Here is a 23,459-nt window from a genome sequence, read left to right as displayed (position 1 = left end):
GGTAATGATAATAATTAAAGTTTGATATATGTATGATAAGGCTGATAAGATGTTCTTTCTGAGATGAGATGCTGTTTCTGCTTCTTTTGGACTGATGAGCGAACATCCATTACCTTTTATATCCAATTATCAAGTGCCGACCAATGACTATGCAGACCCAGAGCCGAGGAACTTGAACGGTGGTGGCTCCGGATGTACGAAGCTTCCGACAATTCAAGTTGCGGCATTCGGGTTCGCATGATGCAGCAGCGTAAATGCCGTCGGGGAAATTCTGTGTCCCTCTCAAGCCATCATGGAAACCCCCGATCAAGGCTTCATTGCTCCCATACGTCACAACATGCACGCAGCATACAGCACGCACCCGTCTCGTAATCGTAACGGCGTCGGCCAAACGGGCACGTCACCGGGTGTCCCAAGCTCTTCAGTTCGACACGTCCCTAAAACAGGAAGCCTTCTAGAACGCCAGGACCTCCGGAGGCACACGAATTGCCTAACTGGGGACTGCCGATGCGAAGAACTTCTCCAACAGCTTGTCCGGAGGCCCACATACCCTGGTCTGTCCGCACTCATAGGGCTGCAGTTTGGGTGTGACAAGCATGGCACTAGGCATTTGGCAGTTGAGAGCCAAGAAGCAAAAGATAGGATGAAGGCAAGGGGAAGATTCGGGAAGAGAGTGGCCGTTTCGGGTAGGCCGGTTGAGACAGCTGACAATCTGGCTGTCCATGTCCGTGTGGTAACAAAGACGGCCTGTTTCGTTTCATGCTTGTCTCTCGAGGCAGCGGTAAGACATTGTCAAGACTGCACCTGCACCTGCACCTAGCAGCGGGAACGGCTGTCTGTGGGAAGGCAACGCTTCTATCGAACATCGTTTCACTTCTTCACAATTCCGTTGGTTCCGCGCCCCCTGTCCCAAGCTCATCTGCCACGAAAAGTCTCGTTTCGCATCACCATGCCATTTTTGTCACCGGTCAAACCCAAAACATAACCGTTCACCACGTCAAGTGAACACAGTAATTTGGCACCCCGGCTTCCCCGATCGTTCCCAGCCCAGCCATGGCCAACCCGCGCCACGGCGGCACTTATACAGCTTGACGGCCCCGATCCACGCCGAGAGCCCACGAGCCAGAAATTGAACGGCGCCACCGCCCGAAACGTTCTTGACGGCCTTCAAGTTGTCGTATTGGGAAGTTGACGGTATCGAACGGCTGGTCAGGTACGAAACACCATCACATCCCACTCTCAACTCCTCCCCGGACACACCTATCGTAAATGTGACTTGGGACGACGCGGACTCAACCAACCTCGAACTCGCGTTCGGAAAGAGCCTGTATTGTAAGTCCGAATTAGGCAAGTGTGCGTCGGACGACCATGACTTTTGCCGCCTGAAGTCAAGAAATGGCCAGATGCTCGCAACACGGACATCGGAAAACCCGCACGAAGCCTTTGGCTTGTGATCACCATCCGTCGAACATGGCCCGCGTCGTGGGCACGGTCGACCGGCAACCACGCGAACGAAGAGGTTCGTATCGAGGCAGAAAGTATTAAATGTCCAGCATTCTCCGAGGGTTGTCTTCTGGATTTTTATCTCCATCAACATAACAACTTCAGCAACTCATCACTTCAGCAACCCATCAATTCAGCAATTTATCACTTCAGCATATTCATTGGATCATTTATTCATAGACTCGGCAGTTCATCACTTTCTTCACTTTCGTCGCTTGCATCGCCTCATATATCAGTCAATCAACCCAGCATAGCAGCATATCTTACCTCTACCCATCATATCAGATACTCGTCCACACCTTAATCACCAATCTCCAACAAATAATTCACAATGGCCGCCATCCCGGAACCCATTGCTCTCCCCCCCAACTTCACCATCGAAAAGTTCGAGAAGTTCATCAAGGGTGCGCAAGAAATCTGCGGCGCAGAGAATGTCCGCGTCATCCCCAAAGATGAGCCCTTGGAGGGCGACTCCTACCTCAACCAGCCCAAGTCACACGACCACTTCCCCCTCTACGAGAAGACAAAGTTCGTCGCCTCGGCCGTCGTCATGCCTCGCCACGTCCCCGACGTCCAGGCCCTCGTCGCCCTCTGCAACGAACTCATCATGCCCGTCTGGCCCATCTCTCTCGGCCGAAACTTCGGTTACGGTGGAGCTTCCCCACGTGTTCCCGGCTCCGTTGTCATGGACCTGGGCCACCACATGAACCGCATCCTCGAGGTCAACGTCGAAGGCGCATACGTGCTCCTCGAGCCGGGTGTCAGCTTCAGAGACTTGCACGAGTACCTTGAGAAGCACAACCTGCGCGAGCACCTCTGGCTCTCAGTGCCCGTCGGCCAGGGCTCCGTCCTCGGCAACGCCGTCGAGCGCGGTGTCGGCGCCACTCCCTACGGCGATCACTGGGGCATGCACTGCGGCATGGAGGTCGTGCTGCCGAACGGCAAGCTCGTGCGCACCGGCATGGGCGGCGTTCCCAACCCCAACGCGGACCCGAACCAGCGCCCCGACGAGCAGCCTGGCTGCGAGACATGGCAGCTCTTCAACACTGGCTACGGCCCCTACAACGACGGCCTCTTCTCCCAGAGCAACCTGGGTATCGTGACCAAGATCGGCATGTGGCTTATGCCCAACCCCGGAGGCTACCAGCCTTATGAGATCACATTCGAGAACGACTCGGACCTGCCCAAGGTTGTCGACATCATCCGCCCCCTGCGTCTGCAAATGGTCCTGCAAAACGTCCCCTTCCTCCGCCACACCCTGCTCAACGCTGCCCACTGCGGCCCAAAGACAAAGTACACCGACAAGGAGGGCCCCCTGACGGACGAGGAAGTCGGCGTCATTGCGAAGAAACTCGACATGGGTCGCTGGCAGCTCATCGGCGCCGTTTACGGACCCAAGCCCGTCCGCGACGTCCTCCTGGGTGTCATCAAGCACGAGTTCCTCGCCATTCCCGGCTCGCGCTTCTTCCTTCCCGAGGACCGTGCCCGCGAGAGCCCTCTCCGTGCCCGTGAGCTTCTGATGCAGGGTATTCCTTCCGTCGAGGAGTTGAGATGTCTCAAGTAAGTCTAGCTTCGACTGGGTCTGTATTGAAATCCGCTAACGTGATGGCACAGCTGGCTCCCCAACGGTGGCCAACTCCTCTGGGCTCCCATCTCCAAGGTCTCTGGCGCGGACGCAAAGAAGCAGCACGATGTCGCCAAGGGCCTCATCACCAGCCATGGCTTCGACTACCTTGGCGCCTTCGCCGTCGGCATGCGAGAGCTCCGTAAGTCTTTCCCCCTCTCTTCCTGCAAACCTGGCAATATCCAAGAACCCCGGCTAACAAAGGCACAAGACCACGTCATCGGTATCCCCTACCGCCTCGACGTTCCCGACGATGTCACCCGCATCCGCAAGCTGGCGCACGTGCTCATCAAGGAGACGACGGCGCATGGCTGGGGACAGTTCCGCGCTCACACGGCGCTCATGGACCCCGTCGCCGACGCCTTCAACTGGAACGACAACGCGCAGATGAAGCTCAACGAGACCATCAAGAACGCCCTCGACCCCAACGGTATCATCGCACCGGGAAAGAACGGTGTCTGGCCCGCGAGCTACGACAAGGCGAAGTGGACTCTGGACGGCAACTAAACAGCGCCTCCAGCAGAGTGCCTTTCTTGCTTCACTACTTCCCACCGGAGCGAGCAGTGTCAATGGTGTAATCTGAGAGTGTGGGGATAAGCTTCATGCGGGGTGACGCAAAAGGATTAATATTTGGAGCGGCGCAATAGAGCATAGGGGATCGGATCTTGCATTGGGGGGGAAAAGCTTGTGAATATTCCTGGAGTTGTTTAGAATGGGCCTGGTCGAGTTTAGGATTGCTGTCAATATGCATCAAATATCTTCGCGATTCCTGGTATAGTAATTCATCAAGTTTTGATACAGTCGTGCACCAGCCATGATGGATACAATTTGAGAAGAAATTCAGAAACTGTCAGCTCAGATCCAGGAACCAGATGTGAGATGTGGCGTGGAATCGTAGATGAGACCCTGGTTGCGGAGCTTAACTTCCGGGATGGCGTCCCGGTCTAATTTGCCGGCCATCGATCCCCGCATCGAACCGTCAACGGAGAATAATTATCTCACTACCCCCGTAGTTCATCCCGATAACTTGCCTCTTCGTCTCTTCCCACATCACGGACTGGGGGGATCAATCTTGACTTTTGGTGATAAAAGAGCCTCATATACACAGTGTAAGCGTCATCAATTCTGGCAACGACCATTCACGGCCCGGAGTTGCTTCTCCACCTGGCCCATTACACGAGTGGTTCGTCCCACACCGAGCTCGTCGGAGTCAACCCCGTAAAGTGCTTCTGACGTCTGATTGATGGCAAGTTCTGTCGGCTTCTCGGCTCCGAACCACTTTGCTCGGGTTCCTGTCTTTTCTTCTTCAAAAAGTGCTTGCTCTGGCAAGCCGAGAAATCAAACACTCTCGTCTTTGCGCTGTAGCGTTGTTGCGAGGCTGGCGCCATCGGTCGGCATATCGCCCCTCCCCCCCTGGTAGAATACGCTGGCCGATGACGGTGACATTACAACCAAACGACTTCATGGTTTACGTGTGGACGCGTTGAGCACTGCCAAACAGCGGGTTTAGCACTACACCCCAACAAGATGAGAAGTTTTCCGATGGGCCTGCGAATCGATGAACTCATTTCGCCACGGCAGTGACCGGGCTGCGGTGGTGGTGTAATCATCGACAAACCTGGCCACATATGCCATGGCCATCATGGAAACCCCAGCCAAAAGAAACTGAGCCGAACGGCGTATAAGAACCGGCCGCCGTTCCTGCGTCCAAGGTAGAAAAGAGAGTTTTATATTCCCCAGCGCATCTCAAGCACCCCCAATCAGATCAGGGACCTGAAACAGAGAGTCCATACAATGGCTCCTAGAAGCTTCTTCCAGCACGCCGGGCTGCTTGCCCTGGTATCCGGCGCTTGCGCCGTGCCATTTGTCTCCAAGGCTCAGACCACCGTCACTTCGGAGCCGGCCTTCACGCCCTCCCAAGTGCCTCACACCAACGTCACTTCCCACGGCCCCTACACCGGTCCCTCGCCGACCACCACGGGCGCCATATCAACCAGTGTCCTGGCCTCCGCGGTTCCCATTTTGCCTCCCCCGGACGATGCCTACGACTACCCGGCAGACGGCAAGCTCCACGGCGACCAGCCAGCGCCGTATACCCCCTCCGGTGGCATCGGCACCAACGGCTCTGCGCCCGTCTACCGCGTCCAGAGCGATTTCGACTACCAGTCCCTCGCCCTGGCGTTGTACCAGGAGTACATCGAGCTCGACCTTTTCCACTGGGGCCTCGCGACTTACTCGGACGACGACTTTGCCGAGCTTGGCCTGACTGCCGAGGACCGCTTCCTCCTGCAGCACATGGCGGACCAGGAAATTGGCCACGCCACCGTCATCACCAACCTTCTCGGCGCCCAGGCCCCGCAGCAGTGCACCTACAACTACCCCGTCTCCAACCTGCGCGAGTATATCGACTTCAACCAGAAGCTCACCCGCTGGGGTGAGGCCGGCGTCTACGGCTTCCTCCCGCATCTCAACTCGGGTCCTGCCGCCCAGCTCGTGCTGCAGAGCATCACCGTTGAGGCGCGCCAGCAGATGATTTTCCGGCAGTTCGAGGGCCTGTTCCCCATGCCCGAGTGGCACACCGCCGGCATCCCGCAGAGCTGGGCTTGGACGCTTCTCGCACCCTACATCTCCAGTTGTCCGTGGAACCAGACCCGCCTCATCTGGCAGAACTTCCCGGCGCTGCACATCCTGAACCAGCCTAACCCCTACCGCATCGACGGCGCGAACGTTTGGAACGAGACGACTGGTGGCTGGGCCAACACGGCCGCCACGGGCAATATCACCGCCGCCGAGTCCTGCGTCAACGCCACGGACCCCTCGCAGGACTGCAACGCCGCCATCTCCCAGAACCGTACCATCCCGCTCTCTTACCCCGGCCGCCTGGTCTTTTTCGAGTGGGATGCTCCCGGTCAGCCGGTCGGTCCCAACAACAGCTACATCACCGCGACCAACGTTGTGGAGCCCAAGTTTGCGGCCTGGGTGTCTCAGTTGAACGTCACATACTCGCCCCTCCAGAACGTTAGCCTGGAGACTCGCACCGCGTATACCATCCAGCCCAATGTGTCGACATGGGAGCATGATCCTGCCATCAACTCGACCATGTTCATCGCCCTCACCGATACTGATTTGTACGTCACGCCTCACAACCTGACGATGGTTAATCCGCACGTTGCCGCTCTCGCCGTATACCAGGCCGGTTAAACGGTTTGTTGACTCGTGGAAATACATGTTCAATATTGTTGAGGAGTATGAGGATGTATTACAGATGTCGATGACTCTGTTGTTGACTTGTGTTGATAAATCGTTATGGAAGCTCTTTAAATTATCTACTATAATAATTAACGACTTTTAATGAAATAACTTTATTCAAATAACCACCCACCTAGATTTTGTGATATTGTGTTTCTTGGTTGTATTGTTAATTTAATGGCTTGTCGAATACTTGGTAAAACAGCTTCGAGATCATGCTTTCAACAACTGAGCTGTGTGGCTGATCAAGTGTCATTGTCACCGGCCCAGTTACACCATACCATCTTTTGCAAGCACCGTGCGTGAAGGCGCAGCTAACGCCCTTGTGACAATAATATTATACGCTCGCAATGGTAATGTTATCAATTGGCATTGGATTGCTCGCCTAGTATCATAATAACTTCGTAGCACATCGTATATTTCTCATGTTGCTCCCGTAATCGCCGGTGGATGCTTTTGTATAGCTCTGTTCGCGCCCAGGCCATGACCCAGACGTCAATCATATTTTTCTCTACCGAAAACAAATCTACCCCCTCACGACAGTCTCGGCAATGATGTTTAGAGCTCGTTGTGCTCCTGGCCGTCGGCGTCGGAATCGGCAACGATGGTCTTGACGACATCGGCGGCCTCGGCGACCTTGCTGGCGACCTTCTCAGCAATGCCCTCGGTGGCAGACTCGGCAGCCTTGCTGGCGGCTTCCGAGGCCTTGATGATGATCTTCTCGGGCTTGGGAACGCCGTCAATGCCAACAAGCTCGGTCTCGAAGACTGTTCGAGGCAGTGGTTATTAGCAGTGGGTTTAACAGCCATTGGGACTGTGAGACATACCAAGGGTCGAGCCACCGGGAATGGGACCCATGCCGCGGCTGCCGTATCCCAGCTCGGGGGGGATGGTCAGGGTTCTGTGAGGCGTCAGAAATGATTGGTATTGAGCGAGGGGGTGGTATTCCAAGTTACCTCTTCTCGCCAATGCACATGTCCAGCAGGCCCTGCTCCCAGCTGTGCCATTTGTCAGTTCTCCACGACGTGTCCCTGCTCGTTTATCGACCGATTGTGGACTAACCCCTTGATGACCTGGCCGCTGCCAATCTTGAAGCTGAAGGGGGTTCCCCGGTCGTAGCCTTGGGAAATGAGACGTCAGCCATGTCGCGAATGTTATGCGTAGGGGCGCAGCAGCTTACTGGCGTCGAATTGCTTTCCGTCGGCCTGCAGAGTGCCGCGGTAGTGCATGGTGAGCTTGTCGCCATTCTTGGACTTGCGGTCGCACTCGACGGCCTGGGTAACCTCGATGTTGACGTCGGCAGCAGCAACGAAGCTGACAGCGCTGGAGGCCAGAAGGCCGAGGGAGAGAAGGAGACCCTGCATAGTGACTGTATGGAGAAGGGTGAGGCGGAAGTTGTGGTGATAGAGGGACGATTGAGTTGAGAAGATGAGCGGTCAATTGGTCGAATTGGAGACGAACAGCTGGCGGCAACAGGGAAGACAGCTGCTGCAAGAAGGGACCGCTCCGCCAGCCAAAGGTGGGTTAAAGACACGACGCCTCAAAGAATGGCCTATTCTCCCATTGGTCAATCGGCTCCGAAGATGAGGGGATCTCTTATCAGCTATTTTTCCGGGGACGGCCTTATCGATAAACCCCCTCGATGCTTATCTCTCCCCCACCACCGACGCAGGGCTCAAAGGCCAAAGGCTCCGCCCGATTTCATTGGTGACGTCAGTCCCGCGACATGCAAACCTTACACTTTCTCGTCCTTTCATCCCTTCCCCTTCCTGGCGATGAGATGATGAATGTGGTGGTGGTGGACCAGTGGAGACTCCCGGCCGCCCCCGTGAGAGCATGTCGACATCGACAGCCCTGGATTTTCCATTTCGAGTCAGCAGAGTCACTTGACTGTGCTTGGGAATCCTGGCAGTCCGTCCCAGGAATCCGCGACGGCGCACTGCCTCGTCTGCCTGGACTTGGTTTTTACACTTGGGCATTGGCGTTTCTTTTTCCGAGACACGACCCGGGTCGACGTCGTGGCCGACAACTGACGGGCGGACAGTGGTCTAGAACGAAATGAAATTTATTTTTATTTTCTCCCTCGGCATAGGGGCCAAGGCAGACGCAAGCTAGGAACACGAGCTGTCGACGCAATGGCGGCCACCACCGTCATGTCATTGCACACAAGCTCCCTTCTGCCGAGGCACTGCCAACCTAACTTGCGTCGCGTACCTGTCAGGCTCGCTCCGACTGGCAATTCGATGGCTCGCTGCTGCAACGTAACGTGGTGTTGGGAAGCACACATCGAGCGACGGACATTCTACGCAAGGGTACCTTGCCTATCCGCCTTCGCATCAATATGACAGACGACGGACGCTGCGCTAACTAGGGCGCGGGCTCGGGCTCTGGCTGACGCCTGCCTGCACACACCGAAGATGGCGACGTTGACTGGGCATCGGCAATCGCTTCCGCACTCCTCCTGTTGACGCTCCCTGCACCTAGGGAAAGAAGCCGTCATTCTCGCCGTTGACGGACGTCCAGTGGCCGACCAAATCCTGCAGCTCGCCCTGCTCCGACTGCGCGTGAGAGGCATGAACCACCCACTCCACCCGGCAAAATGGGCCACAATGGCCTGCACCTCTGCTGCATACGTCTACGATCTGCTCCAGGACTTCTGCATGCAATTTAGCTACTGTTGCCAGATCGCTGCATGTGCATACCCGTCAGTTGGGGACCCGATTCACTGGACTCGAGGGGCGGCCAGTTGGGTCGCAGGACAGGGTAACCCCAGCACAGGCCCAAAACATCAGGCTCGATCCGAACTATGACCCCGTTGGGAGCCCGACTGGACAGGCTTCGAGAAACACAGACATTTCTTGTCTCCCGCGGACAGTCCCGTTGGAGTGGGAACCGTGAGATGAGCATACACACATAGTGCGCACTACAAAGAAAAAGGACGCAAGATTGACATGGGCCGCCCAAGGACCATCAGGCCGTCTGTTGGGCAGCGATGGTCTCGTCGAGCCAGGGGCTATGCTGGCATTGGTATCAGTATTTTTTTCGTGGAACAGCACAGAAAAGTATTTTGTTGTCCCCGTCATTCGAAATTACATTGCAAAGACAGCGCCCGACACACCCGCGTCCCATCCATCCCTTGGGGATTCCGACAAAATTCTGCTGCACGGCGCTTGTGACAACCAACCACGGGTACGCAGCCTGATGGTGAGGCCTGCGGCCTGAGACCACGGCCAAGTCGCAGCAGGCACTGCTTGGCCTTGGATTCTTTTCTTGGTCATCTTCACAGCTTTCTTAGCCCCCAAAGCTGAGCAGCCACCAGGCTCAGCAACAGCACGCAAACGCGTACCTGCTTCGTCATCTGCGGCAGGCTGGACACCGAATGCGCGGGCGGTTGACGAATTTCGGCTGCTGCAGTCTTGGAGAAGCTCTGATGACAAACCCTCGTCTCGTCTGTCTTGGGTGGGATGGCGCTTAGGAGGAAGCAAGGTGAGAAAAGGGGACGTGGAGACGGGACGACCAAGCAGGGCGAGACATACAGCGGCAGTCCGTTAATCGTCGCCCTGACGAATCCGCCTTGCTTGTGGTCGTCAGGCCCCTCGACGCCCAATCAATTCCATGGACATTTTGCCACCACAACCTCTTGAGGGACTGGTCCTTTTTGGGAGGGCAGGGGGGTGTTTTTTTTTTTCGCCCTTCTCGTTGTTTTTTGGTTGTAGTGTGGACGGTGTACCATGTCGGACCTGGCTCAAAGTCCTAGGACTTTTCTTTGGTAGGTCTCTTAGACGCATACGCGCACATGCGCATCATCTCACGCCCACCCCCGACAGACCCGCAACCACACCCTTTCCACAGCATCTGCAACATCGTAACAGGACTCTACCCTGCTTCCTTGGTGATCCCAGGACTTTATCGAGCAGACCTAAGCATTGTGCGCGTTTTAGCGTTTTGCCGCGCCCAACAGTCCCTGCATTTCCAAGTCTCTCAAATGACAAAGCTGCCCAATCATCTTGGTGTCGCCCTGCGGCGCCGGTGCGCGCACCTGTTTTCTCACATCTCACTACCAATGTCAGCCCCAAGGACCAAGGTTCAAGGGGCCGGTCCCCACACTGCCTCACACCTTGGGCCGGTCCCTTTCATAGCTCCAAAGTCGTGGGCTGGGTTTGAGTCACTTGCTGCTTCGCCGGCACAGCCAGCAAGCAAGTCTTCTCCCAAGGCGGTTTTCTTGTTCCATTTCCTTCCCTTTTCTCCTGGGCCGGCCGGGGGCTAGGGTGCCAACACGGGTCCCCTCCTCCCCATGTCCCCAATGTACCCCGGGACTAGGATTCTCTGCCTCCAGCAAGTGCGGATGGCACGCCCGTTCGAGTACCAGTGTACTTGATGGAGGCATCCCGCGCCTTGTGTTTGCAAACAGCTCCGTCGACTATATATCCCACCCTGCCCCTCGCCCGTGTCCTCTGGTCTCGATGTTGGGCCTTCATCAACAGTTTACTCAAAGCCTATCTACCCATCTACTCTGACTTGACCGTCTCCAAACACCGCGACTCAAGCCTCTCCTCCTACAACCAGCAGACAGCTCGCTATCACATCCACAACCTCAACCACAACCTTAACACCAAACATCCATCTCACCACCCACACGCAAGACAAGATGTCCGGCTACTCTAGCAACAAGACCGTGGTTATCCACCAGACGGCCCCTTCCATCAGCAGCGCATACACGGCATCGTCGGGCTACTACGCATCCTCGAACGAATCGCGCACCCCGCGGTCCATGTCGCCCGGCGACGAGGCCGACATCCGAGTCTTTGGTGCCGACGGGCACAAGGCCACCGTTAAAAACAACAAGGGCGTCACTATCGTCAACCGTCACCAGACCGGCTACGACTCCTACGCGCCGTCGCCGTCCTACGGTGGTGGCTACGCGCGGCGCTGAGGGCCCCCTTACCTGTAGTCCTTCTTCTTGGGACATGCACCATGGCACGAACATCTCGACAGCAACCACCTTTTCGACTGCATCTCTCGGCGTTCTATTTTTGTTTATATTTTTATGGGAAGGGATCTCGGCATAGCGACTCTGTACGGATACGGAATATCACGATATACACTGTACCATCACCACTGGGCACGGGACAACCCGGCCATATGTTGGAATCTTGGGATACGATGACGGATTATTGACTTGGATGGTGGGAGGATTTAGCTCAAGGGTTATAGGGAGAGAGGGAGCGGGAGAGAGGGTATCGAATTGATATCTCTACAAATTGTACTTCTTGGAGGGATGTGGGAGGGGTGTTTCTTTGTCTAGACTAGATTGCGGAGGGGTTTTGCCTGTGGGATACTGAGGTTACATTCTGGGAATAATCGAGCGGGATCACCAACTACCCTGGCGGTGACATCCCGCACTCTTTTCATAGACTGATGGAGGCCGGGTGTGGTTTTTTTTATGTTTTTCGACCCCCCCTTCCTAAATAGTATCAGTGGAATTCTTGACGTCTTCCCAAAAGAATACAATATGAAAAAAAAGAAAGAAAAAAAAGATTTATGTACCACCAAGACGATTGGGAATTCCGTTTCGCCCGTGTGCCCGTTTCCCCGTGGTTTTCTCTTCCTTTTTCGCAGTCATTTTCTTCCCCGTCTTGTAAATTCCGCTCCGGCCGCCGACGCCCGTCAAAAGTTTCCCGAGAATGACGAGACGAAATTTTTTTTTCCCTTTCTTCAAACGTTTTGGGAACCGCCCGCCATTGGAACAAGCGGCCTCGACACACAACCCCTGGAAGGTCTCACCACGCACTGCAGAACTTTTTTTCAGGTGCAACCCCCAATCCCCTCGCCGTTGACGCCACCGGCAGTGATTCGCTGCGTCAGACGGACCTCCTGTCTGGGCTGAGAGTTGGGAGGGGGAGGGGGGAGGGCTCCCCGTTGGGGGAAGACGGCTGCTGCTGCTACCGCTGGCGCGCTGCTGCATGCAAGGGGCGACGGGCGGCGGGAAGTTGGGAAAGTCAGCAAGCAGAGTGTGAGCGAGTGGGTGAGTGGTGAAAGAGAGAGACAGAACGGGCCAAGAGAGGCTTCGCCCTCTACCTCCCCCCCATTCCTCATAGGCTGCTGCGAGTACGGTCGACTGCGGCCCGTTCGGTGGTGGCGTCCCTCCGAGACCAGGCAGGCAGGCAGGCAGGCTGCGAGTGTCTGGAGCGACGTTTATTTTGGCACCTCGTGTTAGCCGCGACGGCGTGTGCAATGCATTGTACGTCTAAGTGTGCTATAGTAAACGTGGTGGATGTGAATGCGATGAGGTCACATCCCTCTCCCATGTGACTGGAGAAGGGGCCGCGCTCGCCCCCCAGGGTGTCCAAGAATAGCAACAGCACATTTTCACTCCCAGGGTACGCCGTCTCTCCCCTTCCACCCGCGTGTTCCCCGAGTCGCAATCACGACAAGGCTGAGGAAAACAAATGGTCGTTGTCGTCATGGTATGTATGTATGTATGTATGATCCTTTTTTTTTTAGTTGCATTGAGAAAGAGGAAAGTACACTACTAGCTAGCTAGCAAGAGGGGAGGGGTCACGTAATGCGCCCCCCCAACTGTCCATCACCCAGCCCTGTTTCTTTTCACTGTTGTTTGTTTGTTGCTGTTCGTATTCTCATCAAGGCAGAATAACACCCATCCCATCCCATTCCCATTCATCGGCGTCCCGAACCATGGAACTGAAAAGGTAGCAATCCTACATCGTATTTCCACTTTTTTTTTTCTGTCAGGCCGTCCGTCGACCCGTCTTGCCCGTCGATCCGTCAACATCTCCACAATGATGCCGCCTCAAAACTGCGACGTGGATTGACTTTGCAACGGGGAACATGAAAACCGGACAACCTGACGGTTTGGGACGGCGGCTTAGGCACCGCCCTCGCGCTTGGCGTACTCGTCCTCAATTGCTTCGGCATATTTATCCTCGGCACTGCGAGGGTCGGCCTTGAGGACGCCCTCCTTGACGAGGTCCTCCGGGGACGGGCGGTGGGAGATCTTGTCGTTGAGGGAGTCGGCGCGCATGTGCTTCTCAAGCTCCTTCTGGTGGGCGATCAGGCCGGGGGCGGCGTTGGACGCGGGCAGGATGTTCTCTGTGAGGCGGGAAGAGACCGGGTGTTAGCTGGGGTTGCTCATGTTCCGGAAACAGACAAATTCGAACCGGGTTAGGTGAGAGAGGGATGGATCCATGGTACGGAGTACTGCGACGCGGACGAGATTTTGATGGGGCCTTTGCCGGTCGGTGCGATCGGCGGGTGAGGCGGACGGTGGGGCAAGGGGGGGAGCGGACGGGGGAGGTGTTGGAGAAGGGTGGAGGCATGGGTGCAGCATTGGGAAGCGGAAACAGGGCAGCATGAAGGGGGCGAACGATTGAAAAGGAGGCGGTGATGGACATGAGTGCAGGAGGATAGGATGGGTGGATGGATGGAGGGTTACATACTCTCGATCAACTCGGCGCGGTTGGGACGGTGTTGCAGGTGGTTCTCGAGCGAGTTCTTGCGCTCGCCGGCGGGGCGGGAGATGGGCGACTCGTCGATGACGGGCTGCGAGGTGTTCTCGTCGGCCATGGTTGCGGGTTGGATTGGATTGGATTGAATTGGGTGGTGGGTGTTGGTTGGGACTGGGGATGAAATTGGTTCGTATCGTATCGTATCTGTGGTGGACTGGGGCCGGTCAGGGCGGGTTGATGGTTCTCTCGCCTTGTTTTGCGTGGGATCAGACAAGATTTGCAGAGACGCCGCCTTGGTTCTGCGAGGCGGCCAGAGCTATACGGTAGGGTATCTTTGATATGTAAGTTCGCGATGGAGACGTGGACGGTGGACGGAGGAAGGGCGGGGTGGATGGATGGATGGGTGGCCGTGGTGTTTTGTACTCTGAGAGGGGTGCGTGTGAGCTGGTGTGAGCTGGGCCGGGCAGAGTAGAGCAAGAGCAAGAGCCAGAGCAAGAGCCCAGCAAGAGCCCAGCAACTCGTCGGTCTGGTGCAGGGTGTCGGGTGGTGGGCAAGGCAGGGCGGTTGGTATGGCAATACACCGGCAACGGCTGGGATGGGACTTGACCGGGTGAGATCAGGGCCAGGTACCATGTAAACGAGGTCGAGAATGTGGCCTGTGGCCTGTTGCGGCGCTGGTGGTGAGCTTGACCCGGCGAAGCTGCAAGCTGTTTGGCCGAGCGTGTTTTACCCCGCAACCCTGCGGCGGCCGCGGCGTCGCCTGCCCGTGACCCCTCCCGGGATCTGTCCTGGGGTCATTGTCTGGGGGAAAGTGCAGGCCGGACGCCCCTCCCTCATTCCAGCCCATTGCATCATCGTCGTCACCACCACAGAGCAAGCAGAGTGCAGTCACCACTCTACCGTGCCTACTCAACCTACTCTATCTGTGGTTGCTGGTCGGGCCGGGGAAGGGCGTTGCTGCCTGAGGATTCCAGGCATACCATACACAGCACAGCACAGCACAACCCATGCCAATGACCCAGTAACGAACGAACGCCTTTGCCTTGTTCCTGTTCACTTGTTGCATTTCTTCCTCTGTCTTGCCCGTCCATTGTGCCACGATCATCCCCAAGCTCCTCCCATTCGCTGGCCTGGGGCTGCGAGTAAGCTCCAGCTCCCCCCTGGCACTGCACTGGGTTGTCTTGTTTGTTGTCACCGAGACCACAGCTGCTGCTGCTGCATCTGATAATCCCATGGTGCACTTGATCTGGTGCCCCGAGCTCCATCGCCGAGACTTTGGCAGAGCTCTTTGCTTCTTTCGCCAGCCACATGCAAACAGTTGCTGTTTATCCCCCCACCAAATTATCCCCGACCAGCAGTAACAGTATCCCCCCACGGCACAAAAGACACCTTGAATAGCACAGACACCGAGCTGCCCCTGCCACTAAGGGACTATGCGCGCTAGGCTTGCCTGCCCCTGCTGACTTGGACGACGGATGACGTCTGGCGCACGGGGGGCCCCAAAGCTCATGACTTGGGGTTCGTAAGTGGGCTGAATGCTCATTTCCCCCACCGCCCGTCATGCCACCGCTAGCAAGCTGGTCTGGCTGGTGTAGAGCCAGCTGCCATGGCAAGCGGTGCACAGGAACGGTCGGTCTCGGTGGTGAGATCATGAGGCCGGCCCACGCCACTCCTTTTCTACCTATGCCCCGGATCCATTTACAGAGTAATACCGGTACCTCGTGACCAACCGCGAATCCTCAATCTTTGTCATCATGCCAGCCAGCTACCTACCCTGCTTTGCTTCTCGCCCCATGTCTGGGAAAATAGCCACTCGCTCACAATGGTCACCACCTGGCACCGCATCCAAGACTAGGGAAAAGAGACCGGGGGAAAAAAGAAGAAAAAATCTATCACCGGTTCCATCCTCCGTCGCCTGGCACCGACATTACCCATAAATCCGGGGTCGACGGCCGGGGGTGCGAACCCCGTGGATTTCACGACGCCGAGAGACGGTGGGTGGGATTGAAGCCATTCATATTTGGACGCCGTCACGATTAATTGATTTGAACGCGACCCGAGATGCGCACCTGCAACTGCATCTTGTCATGGAGAGTGATATCGGCAACAGATACTTGCGCCGCCGGCGTGTACGTTTGATACTTTTGATTATTTTGATGTGTTTTTGAGCCATTGCTTGTTGTACCAAATCCCCGTTAGCCGAGTGCCATTTCTCGACTTGCTTGCTGCGAATAGCATGCTCCACCGCTCCTTGCTATCCAATGATGACTGCAGTTGTCTGTCCGCAAAGAGATGAGCCGCGTCTTACTCTGTAAAGTGCGAGCCTGATTTCGTTCTCCTACTTCTTCTCTTATAATCCCTCCTGTCCCGGCTTGTCGCTTCCCCTCCCTCGTCGGCATCATGAGGCTTCTAAATACCGCCACTCTACAACTCCAAGAGTTCTTCGACAAGAATGTCCCAATCTACACAATCCTCTCGCACACTTGGGACGAGGAAAAGGTCTCGCTGCACGACTTGACAACCAACCCTTCTAGTACAGCTAAGAAGGGCTTCGCCAAGATCTGGGCGTGTTGTGCTCAGGCTCGCAGCGATGGGTTCGACTGGGTGTGGGTAGATACGTGATGCATCGACAAGATATCCAGTGCCGAGCCGTCCAAGGCAATTAATTCCATGTTTCAGTGGTATGAGCGCGCCGCCGTCTGCTACGCCTACCTGGGCGACTTGCCACTGTTACAACAAATGCTATCCAGACACTTATCCCACACTCCTTCGTTGCTGTCCCTTCATTCACCTATTTTCGTTCTTGCCCGCCGCTCGCCGGTTATTCTTCGCCGCCGCCGTCTTTATCTGCGAGACCAAGAAGCCTTGGATCGATGAGATTATCCGGGGCCGTGGGGACGCGAGTGCATTGGATACCACCAGAGTTCTGGTAACCCCGGCGACCTTGCAGGGCGTCGTCGTCCCTCGCCATTTGGCTTCCGTGTCCGAGATAAGCCGGGACAGAGCCGGCGACGGAGGCAGCGGCGGCAGCAGGGCTACCCGGGATACCGGGAGCATAGAACGGACCGGCGCTCTGGTAGGCAGGATTCGGGAGGCCGGATCTGGCTGTAAAGGGGCTAACGATAGTAGGGCTGCCTTGCTGTGTGACGTCCTAGTTCACGGGCATAGGCCCAAGTGGCGGCGGAGGCGGCAAGAATGGCTCGGGGTTCTTTACTGCTCGTCAGAATGTCTCCAAGGACAAATAAGGGGCGTAGGGGCCCTTACCAAGGGGTAATACCGGTCCAAGTAGCCTTCCAGGGCATTGTTGCCCTGGTTCCCCTGCCAGAGCCGTTGCTCTTCATCGTACGGGTGGAGAGTCGTCAGGGGAAACTGGTGCTGTCCAGAATATCAGAATACGTCCAGTATAAAGGGTTAAGTGAGGCCTTACCGGAGAATATGGACCAACATAGGGATCATATCCATTTCCAGATCCCGGATGACCCTCCCATCCCGTCTGGGGCAAAGACATGGGATCCTGCTTCAACATGGTCAGCGGTTTTGAGAGAACGATGAAACCTTATGGATGTCTTACCCATGGGACGGTCTGCGCCGGATACGGCAACTGGTCCTCCCATTGCTGCCCCTGTGCTCCCTGGTATTGCTGATACAACAGGGTATCACCAGTCTGCTGCTGTTGGAAACCCATCGACTCTCGCGAGGCGGCAGGGTGAGTGTATTCCCTACGTTCAAAAGTCAGCCTGCGGTTGTCCGAGGTACGCTGAAGTGATCTAACGAACAGTCCCCCTCGCTCGAGCCTGTAGCCCGAGACAGGCGCCGCGGAGGCCACGGAAGGCGGCTGGAGACTTGCGGCCGGGGCGGACGTAGCCCTGCCGTTTCCCGGGCCTGTAGCTGACACTGCCGGCGTCGTTCCCTGGCCGACCGGCGTCCCGGCATGTCGTCGTCTGGCTGCTCGGAAGCGGGAGTGCTGGGCAAGCGGAAAGGGCGGCAGCGAGGCCTCTCGTTCCGCCGGGGCGGAGGAAGCCAAAGAATGACGGGAGAGAGGGTTCGCGGTCGGCGGCTGCGCTTGCTTACGCAGGTTTTCGATGATGGCCTTCTCCTCGGCACTCGGAGGGGGGATCGGGGTTATCTGGCCGATGTCGGGTTTCATCAGCGTGGCTGGGAGTTGAGGAGGCTTCGAGGCAGAATTTTTCATCGAGCTAGTATTTCGCGGATAGAGGTTTCTTGGAAGAGTAGGGGGTGCCTCGGAGTGAGTTGAAGTTGGCACCGGAAGCATAGGAGGGACAGCCTGGGCCGGCTCAGCCAGGGCTATTTTGTCCTCTGCAGCTAAGGGTGAGTTGACGACGTTGTTACCAGCCAGCTTTGTGGTAAGGCTTCGTGGTCCATCTGCAAGATGGGCGGGAATAGAATCGTGATCTGGACGATCTGGCTCTTCAACGGGGAGTGGGATGTCCTTCTCTTCGTTCGACAGAGTGAAGGAGGCGTCAGCGTCAGCTCGAGGGAGACCCGGTTGGTCGATGGCCTGTCGTCGTCTCCCATCTTCGAAGGCGCTGAACTCCCTGCCCCAGTCCCAGTTCTCACACGGTTCGTCATACATGACGACGGGATCGCTGCGAGGGAGTTGGCTCCAGCTCGAGAAAATGTCGCTGCGGCTCTCGATGAAGCCATGCTGAGCCAGGATGGTTGATAGAAGGGGCTCTTGCGTCTGCTTCTTGGACGATGAGCCACATCCATGCGAGTTCGTATTTTCGCCGCCAGAACCCGTCATTTTGTGTAGACCTGAAATTTGGGGGGCTAGAAGGGCAGGAGAGGAGAGTATGTTTGCAGGGAGAAAAATTACAAGCCACGGGATTCCGATTCGAGAAATATCGAGGTTCAGACAAGCTTGGGGTAGCTGCCTTGCAGGGACGCAGTGACGATTCCACAGGGCTGCTTCTAGAAGTTTGGAAAGGGCGCGTGTGCCTTGAGACGAAGCTGAAAGAAGTTTGGGAAAATTTCAGGCACGAGATGAATGGGAGGGGAAAAGTTGTCCACAAGTTCTCAGAGGTACCAGTACCCGACAAAGGAGATCGGGGACGAGCCACAGGACGAGGGCGTAGGGCGTGAGGATACATGCGGTGCAGACCCTTTATTTACGGGACCTCGGAATTTGATGCACAACAGGCCAACGACAACCGAGAATTCAGCCAGCTTTTGAGGCCAGTTGGGTGCATTGCGGCATTAGTTTGGTGAGTTTCAGAACTTCTCACGAGGCTGCGAAAGTCCAAGCCCTCGGTTGTGCGACTTAGCCAGGCACGGCGAGGCTGCAGCTCACTGGATTGTTTTCATAGGCTTCATTGCTTTGAGAGAGGTTTCTAGCCAAGTCTACCCGTGAGTCGAAGCAGGCACCAAACGCCAGAGTGCCATGGCATATGGAGGCCATGACAGACCCAGGACACCACAAAACCTCGGCCAGCTATATAACTTTTACGAAAATCCTTGTTACCTTTCCCCAGCCGCCTTTGCATACTGCTCTCCGAACGCGCCGTACCACCGGTCGATGACCTCGCCAGCCATACCAGGCCCGATGATTTCCTCTCCTTGCTCCAGCTTTCTGGAGACTTCCTCCATAAACTCGTCAACACTTAGGGCGTCGGGGTTGCTCTCTTTCTTGTTGTCATTCGGGTCTGATCGCTCGCGGTGCAAGTCGGTGGCGACGGTAGGCGGCGCAATCTCGACGACCCTGACGTTGGAGCCGCTGTTCTTCAGCTGTGTACGGAGGTTCATGCTCCAGAAGTGCAGCCAGGCCTTGGTGCCGTTGTAGACGGGGTTGATTATGGAGAACGGGACGAAGCCGAGAATGCTCGATACGTTGATGATGAGCGAGGATGGCTTGGTCTGCAGGTGTGGGAGCAGGCCCAGAGCCAGATGCATCGGGCCCCTGATGTTGATGTTGATCTCCTGGTCTGCCTTGGAGAGAAAGTCGTCGTCTTTCAAGACGTCCAGGGGCCGCTGGACGCCGGCGTTGTTCACGAGGCAGTCCAACTCAGGATGATCCTCAACGACCTTTCTGACGAAGTCCGGGATTGTAAGAACCTCGCCTGTGTCAAGCACGTAGTATCCCGCAGCGCCGATTTCTTTCGCCGTGTCTTGAAGTTTCGACTCTGTACGCCCGGCAATGAGGACTTTCTTCCCTTTTGATATGAAGTGTTGCGCCATGGCCTTGCCGATGCCTCCGGCGCCGCCGGTGATGAGGGCGCATTCGAAACCGAGATTGTCTGCTGAAGGCGCCATGGCTTGTTCTTGTGACAATTGAAGCTGTTTATTGCAAGACCAAAATACAATGCCAGATAAGGTCCCGGTTAAGAGGTGGCCTCGGTTATATGCTATGTAGCCGAAAGCTGGGTTTTCATGGTTTGGCGATACCTGAAAATCGGAGCCGCAATGTCAATATTTGTCAGTTGTGGAGAATTACTGGACGCTATACCCAGGTGGTGATGTCGGGATCTATCATTTCTGGCTCTAGAGTTTTGGGGTGACGCCGAGGCTTACACTCAACTACGTCACCGCGGCACACTATATGTAATCCGCCATCATCCATCGGTAGCTAATTTACTAGGAGCGTGTTGCCCGAGGAAACTAAGCTTCTTTTGGCGTGTGTCAGAAGGCACATCTTCTTCAATTTTTATTTGGAATATGTCTTGCACCCCTATGAAGGGCTTCAGTCAAAGAGACTTGGTCAATAAAGGCTTAGAATTAGGACAGCGTTGGAGTTTTTATCATTGTCAATGTACATGTAGAGCTGCGGACAGGAATTGGCTCTCAGATAAACTGTAGAACACCTAGACCGAAGAAGAAGCCAAACTTCATTGCTTTTGGCTAGCACCGGACCAATCGTTGAAGTACTCATTGGTCAAATTGTCCAAGTTTAAATAACACGCGACTATAGGAATCTGAGCTTATGGCAGAACACTTTAGAAATTCCCAGTAGCATTTCAAAGCCTGGAAGGCGGGAAACATAACACCGGGCTACTTTCTGTTGGCTCCATCTGCTGCCGAATTAGTAGATTCCAGCTAGGTTGAAGTACAGTGAACAAGACTTTGTTTGATGCAACTCTGAGAATATTTGTAATTGGGTGACCGCCGTAGATGCAAGACACGGTGCTTTAGGACCATCCAGGCGGTGTGGTGCGCCTTCGGTTCGTAATCGACACAATTGAAGATCATAAAGACCTGGCATGTGTTGTGTGTTAAACGCATTTTCCTCCTAGAATTGGCAATACATGAGTCTGTTTCACTGTCACAGGGTTCACAAAGCTAAACAGAGATCTTGAGCATCAGTTTGGGCAAGTGCGTCATAAAATGTATCATTTTCGCAAGGGAAATCAAGAAATAAATATGAGAATAATAATAAACTATATGTTACTGGATTTTCAAATACGAGGGTGTCTATCTAACAACCTCTTCAACGGCATGAGCGAAGGGCTGCATTCTTGTTAAAATATTGGCCGCTGATTAGTCCTTCTCGGGCGTCGCAGGCTTCCTGCCATAGGCGGACCAGCTGAACCAAGGTTAGATACGACAGACAAAGTTACACGATCAATAACTTACATGGATAGGTATGCATGAATCCTTCTGTCCGAAAATTCCCAGTGACATTTCTCCATAAATATCAGTACCTCCTCCCTGGTCCAATTATGAGCCCTGGTCAAGTTTGCTAGACACACAGCCTCCCATCCAGACGACAGATTACCGTTTGACCAACGTCCAATTTCTTTGAACCTCGGCTCCAGAGGCCAATCATTTGTGGGCCACTTGTATTGATTCATAACAACGTCAACAAAACCGGCCTTGATCAGCACGGATTTCAGCTCATTCATGGGCTTGAATGGCCGTCCGAACATTTCTGAAGCCTGTTGCAGCAGTCGAACAGACTCTGATATTGCGGAATCCTCTCTTAAGGTTCCATCATCAGAGGCTGGGGCGATATCACACTCGTTTAATTCCAGGTATCCTCCTGGATTGAGGTTACTGTGGAGGTGGTCAATAGACACCTTCGGGCTGTGAAGTTTCTCAAAAGAGACGGAGAAGACATACTCGAAGCATCTTTTGACATAAACATCCCAGTCACTAATATTAGAATTCATCATACGACTGTGAATATAGTCAAAACGTCTCGTGTATGTCCACGGTTCTTCAACGTCATCAATCTCAAAGATTACGTTAGGGGCCGTACTGGATGATACTAATTAGCAAGGCTAATTTAGAACTGCATTTATGCCAGAAATATGTGGGTGGTGTCATTCATACAAACTTGGTTGTGTGGGGGAAAGATCAACACCAAGAACCTATGATAGTGATATGAGAATCACGGTAAAAGCCCTTTGATATAAAGCACATTTACCTCTGCTTCCGGATGCTCATAGCCGTATTCGATGGCCCAGATCCCCGTACCGGTGCCGAGGTCGAGGACTCGTCCAACCTTAGCATTCTCGTCGATGGGCGGGGCATTGCCTAGCCTGCCCTCGAAGGTAAGTCTGAAGAGATGATGTTGCAAATCTGTTACCCAATTAGATGAGACAAATATTTGAAAAAATGTAGCGCACCTACCAAGTCGGTCTAGTTCAACTTCGTCATTTGGCAACATATACTCTTTTGAGCAACTGGTAAGTGGCTATAGTCTGGATATTGAAAGTGCACGCGCTACTAAGTGATAACTCACTTCCGTCTTTATATTTGTGGTATGTCCTGCCATTCTCAAACCGATGATCGAAAATGGAACTAGATACACTTTTAGTTGATAATTCCATGCTCTAAAACCACGTCAGGTATGTTGTGGGCACCGAAAATGAAAACTATTGGGAGTAGTATTTTGCTCACCCTGCCAACGTCCGATCGATCTGAGTCGAAATCCTGATCCACAGTGTCAATTAAGTAGAATGAAATGTAAGCCAGAGATACGGTTACCTCGTCGGCGATGAGTTCAATTTCCCGATCAACCTCGTTGTTGAATGGCTCATTGTCGATGTTGACTTGGGCCATGTTCGGCGGTTAGCTACCGGGTTGTGCGTGGAGCTATAACCGATGATTCAGGGTCATCCGTTTATTGAAATTATACTGCAGAAAATTCAAATAGAGAAAGTTCACAGAAGAGAATACCTGGAGAAAATAACAATTTATTTATTATGCAAAATCAGGCAATACCCCTCTTCTTGCCAAGTGACAGGGTTGGCGAGACGTCCAACCGACGAAACCAACAACAGCAGTGGATAACAACTCATGTATCGGGTTTAGGCGGCTTAGGGGCTACCTTGTCCTTGAAGGATTGCAAGGATTTCTGATCAATCATAGTTCATGGGCAGCACTTAGAAATAAACCCCTAACCCCCAAACAGAAGACCATTTATCTTTGAAAATTGCAGCCAGGGACTCCTCGCCTAAAACGTTTGATCGGTGTGCTACGGATCCAATTCATTGCATTAGTCCACTCATTATCATGCAGTTGTTGCACCAACGAGAAATAACCGCTGCCATCGTGCATGCTTGCTAGATTATGCAATGCTACTTACGCTGCCAATAGTTTGGAGGGCATTTATGTATGCACACATGTACTGCTGAAGCACAAACTTCATTTGAGGTCGT

The 23,459-nt window shown here is 54.6% G+C and overlaps 8 protein-coding genes across 8 annotated transcripts; 3 read left to right on the top strand and 5 right to left on the bottom strand.

Moving 5' to 3' along the window:
• Positions 1-1,834: 1,834 nt before the first annotated feature.
• Positions 1,835-3,634, top strand: EsH8_VII_000319 (FAD-linked oxidase-like protein; the record flags this gene model as incomplete). The annotated part of the gene is made up of 3 exons (XM_083270452.1): positions 1,835-3,063; positions 3,118-3,269; positions 3,339-3,634. 3 exons carry the CDS (start codon positions 1,835-1,837, stop codon positions 3,632-3,634), a joined length of 1,677 nt encoding a protein of 558 aa, XP_083128009.1.
• Positions 3,635-4,921: 1,287 nt separating this feature from the next.
• On the top strand, positions 4,922-6,328 carry EsH8_VII_000318 (ferritin-like domain-containing protein; the record flags this gene model as incomplete). The annotated part of the gene is made up of 1 exon (XM_083270451.1): positions 4,922-6,328. One exon carries the CDS (start codon positions 4,922-4,924, stop codon positions 6,326-6,328), a length of 1,407 nt encoding a protein of 468 aa, XP_083128008.1.
• Positions 6,329-6,934: 606 nt separating this feature from the next.
• On the bottom strand, positions 6,935-7,740 carry EsH8_VII_000317 (peptidylprolyl isomerase family protein FPR2; the record flags this gene model as incomplete). Its single annotated transcript, XM_083270450.1, has 5 exons — positions 6,935-7,143; positions 7,204-7,277; positions 7,333-7,374; positions 7,439-7,496; positions 7,557-7,740. 5 exons carry the CDS (start codon positions 7,738-7,740, stop codon positions 6,935-6,937), a joined length of 567 nt encoding a protein of 188 aa, XP_083128007.1.
• Positions 7,741-11,024: 3,284 nt separating this feature from the next.
• EsH8_VII_000316 (uncharacterized protein) lies at positions 11,025-11,309 on the top strand (the record flags this gene model as incomplete). The annotated part of the gene is made up of 1 exon (XM_083270449.1): positions 11,025-11,309. One exon carries the CDS (start codon positions 11,025-11,027, stop codon positions 11,307-11,309), a length of 285 nt encoding a protein of 94 aa, XP_083128006.1.
• Positions 11,310-13,262: 1,953 nt separating this feature from the next.
• EsH8_VII_000315 (RPEL repeat-containing protein) lies at positions 13,263-13,960 on the bottom strand (the record flags this gene model as incomplete). The annotated part of the gene is made up of 2 exons (XM_083270448.1): positions 13,263-13,486; positions 13,834-13,960. 2 exons carry the CDS (start codon positions 13,958-13,960, stop codon positions 13,263-13,265), a joined length of 351 nt encoding a protein of 116 aa, XP_083128005.1.
• Positions 13,961-16,663: 2,703 nt separating this feature from the next.
• On the bottom strand, positions 16,664-18,607 carry EsH8_VII_000314 (uncharacterized protein; the record flags this gene model as incomplete). Its single annotated transcript, XM_083270447.1, has 4 exons — positions 16,664-16,993; positions 17,107-17,217; positions 17,270-17,356; positions 17,414-18,607. 4 exons carry the CDS (start codon positions 18,605-18,607, stop codon positions 16,664-16,666), a joined length of 1,722 nt encoding a protein of 573 aa, XP_083128004.1.
• Positions 18,608-19,320: 713 nt separating this feature from the next.
• EsH8_VII_000313 (SDR family NAD(P)-dependent oxidoreductase) lies at positions 19,321-20,112 on the bottom strand (the record flags this gene model as incomplete). The annotated part of the gene is made up of 1 exon (XM_083270446.1): positions 19,321-20,112. The coding sequence occupies one exon, from the start codon at positions 20,110-20,112 to the stop codon at positions 19,321-19,323; it is 792 nt and encodes a 263-aa protein (XP_083128003.1).
• A 1,221-nt stretch (positions 20,113-21,333) lies between these two features.
• EsH8_VII_000312 (class I SAM-dependent methyltransferase) lies at positions 21,334-22,860 on the bottom strand (the record flags this gene model as incomplete). The annotated part of the gene is made up of 9 exons (XM_083270445.1): positions 21,334-21,379; positions 21,430-21,849; positions 21,916-22,053; positions 22,129-22,166; positions 22,223-22,377; positions 22,429-22,470; positions 22,541-22,631; positions 22,699-22,731; positions 22,786-22,860. The coding sequence occupies 9 exons, from the start codon at positions 22,858-22,860 to the stop codon at positions 21,334-21,336; spliced, it is 1,038 nt and encodes a 345-aa protein (XP_083128002.1).
• Positions 22,861-23,459: the final 599 nt, after the last annotated feature.

This window comes from Colletotrichum jinshuiense, chromosome 7 (genome assembly GCF_051148585.1).
Source record: "Colletotrichum jinshuiense chromosome 7, complete sequence".
Lineage (NCBI taxonomy): Eukaryota > Fungi > Ascomycota > Sordariomycetes > Glomerellales > Glomerellaceae > Colletotrichum > Colletotrichum jinshuiense.
Note: the sequence above shows the minus strand (reverse complement) of the source record. Positions and strands in the feature narration are given on the sequence as shown.